The sequence below is a fragment of the Cyprinodon variegatus genome, unplaced genomic scaffold (assembly GCF_000732505.1).
Source record: "Cyprinodon variegatus isolate N-32 unplaced genomic scaffold, C_variegatus-1.0 Scaffold750, whole genome shotgun sequence".
In the NCBI taxonomy this organism is placed as follows: Eukaryota; Metazoa; Chordata; class Actinopteri; order Cyprinodontiformes; family Cyprinodontidae; genus Cyprinodon; species Cyprinodon variegatus.
Window position 1 is genome coordinate 89,582 of NW_015151203.1, and position 2,184 is coordinate 91,765.

The 2,184-nt window shown below is 33.4% G+C and overlaps 1 protein-coding gene across 1 annotated transcript in view; it reads left to right on the forward strand.

The window, feature by feature from the left end:
- The window catches only part of LOC107098133 (EH domain-binding protein 1-like), a 19,525-nt gene that overhangs the window by 996 nt on the left and 16,345 nt on the right, over nt 1-2,184 (forward strand). The window contains exon 2 of the mRNA XM_015395618.1: nt 884-983. Within this exon, the coding sequence (XP_015251104.1) occupies nt 884-983 (100 nt within the window). The remainder of the gene's footprint in view (nt 1-883; nt 984-2,184) is intronic.

Consider the following 2,184-nt stretch of genomic DNA (forward strand, 5'->3'; position numbering starts at 1 on the left):
TCCATCCATCCATCCATCCATCCATCCATCCATCCATCCATCCATCCATTCCTGGTTCCCAGTGTCATCAACCAAAATCAAACTGGCCCCTGAGGGATGCCCACAGGAAGCAGCAGTTTCTTCCTTTCACTCTATGAGCTGTAATTCTCCACAGAGGCAGCTGTTGCTGCTGCCAGTCAGATGTTTGGTTCAATGAACGCTGAGGTTTGTTCTTCAGCGTTCCAGAACTGGACCAATCCCTGCAGGCCTGAGGAGAACAGATCGATAAATGAGACAAGCACAGAAATGTCTAATTTATGGAAAAAAGGTTTACTGTTTAAAGTTCTGTTTTTCTGTCCTTTGTCCTTCCTTTCTAGAATATTATTAACTTTATGAAAGGAAGCGGTTTTACTTCAGACTTGCATTTCTGATGTAATGGAACCTAAAAATGCTTTTTAAAAGAAAGAGGAAGTCACAAAGTTCAGCTTTTTGTTTTGCTTTCCTCCAGAAGCCGTCCACCATCTTTGATTATGAGTGATGAATAATTATCCCTCTATTTCATTTAAAGCAAATATAATATTTTGTGTTATAGAATTGAGTTTATATTGTGTCTTTTATATTTGCAAAGAACACATTTTGTAAATGGAAATAAAAAAAAAAGTCTTAACTAAGAAAAGTTTTAAATTAGTTTTTCTTCTCATATTTAAATTTTTCAAATTATCATATTTTCAAAATTGTATTCACTGTTTTTCACAATCCTTTTTTTTTGTAATATTTTTGCATTTCATTAAAAAAAGTTTTTTCTTTTAGAATAAATTTTTTTTCTTCAGATTTTCTTTTTTCAGATTTTTCGTTTATTTTGTTGTGACATTTTCCTGATCACTTTCCTTTTTTACTTCTGGAGGCGGGCTTTCCTCTGCGGTGAGAAGCTAAGACGCGTTTCTATTGGTCCGCTGGGCGTAAGGAACACTTTTATTGGTCAGGAGCGAGAGTTTGCGCTGGAAGTGAGCAGAGCTAAATCTAAACAAAGATAAATTAGAAAACATCAAATTGGAAAAAATAAAATGATTAAAAGATGATATAAAAAATTAAATCTGAGAATCCTGCAAAGATACTTTTAAAAACATTTTTATTAAGAGGTTTTATATCTGGAATATTTTTTCATTTTCAAAATCAGTTCTTTGCAGCAATAATGTAACAAAAGTGCCTCCATATTTAAAGGTATTGACAGCTATTCTGTTAGGAAGGTTGTTTTGTTCCTATTCTGATCAAACGCTGCGATGAGCCGACGCTCGCTGCTCCGGCCTCCTGGCCCTGCAGACATCCTCCACTGCACTTTAAATCAGCACCACATTATTAAACGACTGCTTTTCAAGGCCTTATATTTTTCCCAAATAATAATTTGCCGTTCTTATCAGTGAGGGAGGGAGGAGGGGCAGCACTGTGATGCACACCAGTAGCAGAAGCTCCGCCCACTTTGCAGCTTCCTCTGGGATCATAACAGAAGGTCTTTCCACCCTAGTGATGCTATAATAATATAATCTGTTTTATTATACTAGCGGTGTAACGACACATCAGCTCAACATTCCTCTTTAAAGGTCAAAGCTACTTTTTCATCAAAAGGATGAAAATTTTATTAAAAATATGAAGTATATAAAAAAAGTGTTTTTTCAATACCTGAACTTGAAAGATCAACTGTAATACAATGGAATTAATAATCACTGATTAATAATCAACCGTTTATGGTGTTCAAACTGGCTCGCTATGGACCGCTATAAGCAGATTCCATTTAGGACTGAAACGATTCATCTGATTGATACGTTCACATTGTCCTTCCGACACTAAATGGATTTATATATACAACATTTATATATTTGTACATGTTTTTACATTTGCAGTTTAATAAAATACAGAATAAAAGAAAAATATTTTTTAATTCAGTAATCTAAAGATTTCTCTTTAGATTACTGAATTAATTGAAAAAATTATAAATATTAGGGCTGCAGCCCAAAGATTAGTTATATATAATCTCTTGATTTTTTTCTTTCTGTATTAATCAATTAATGATCAGATAAGGTTCGTTAAGAATGACTTTTTACGAAGTTAAACCAGGTGAAACAGAAACGTTTCCGCTAGAAGAGTTTTTTTTACCTTAAATATTTATATATAAATATATTTGTATTTGTGTGTGTGTGTCTATATATA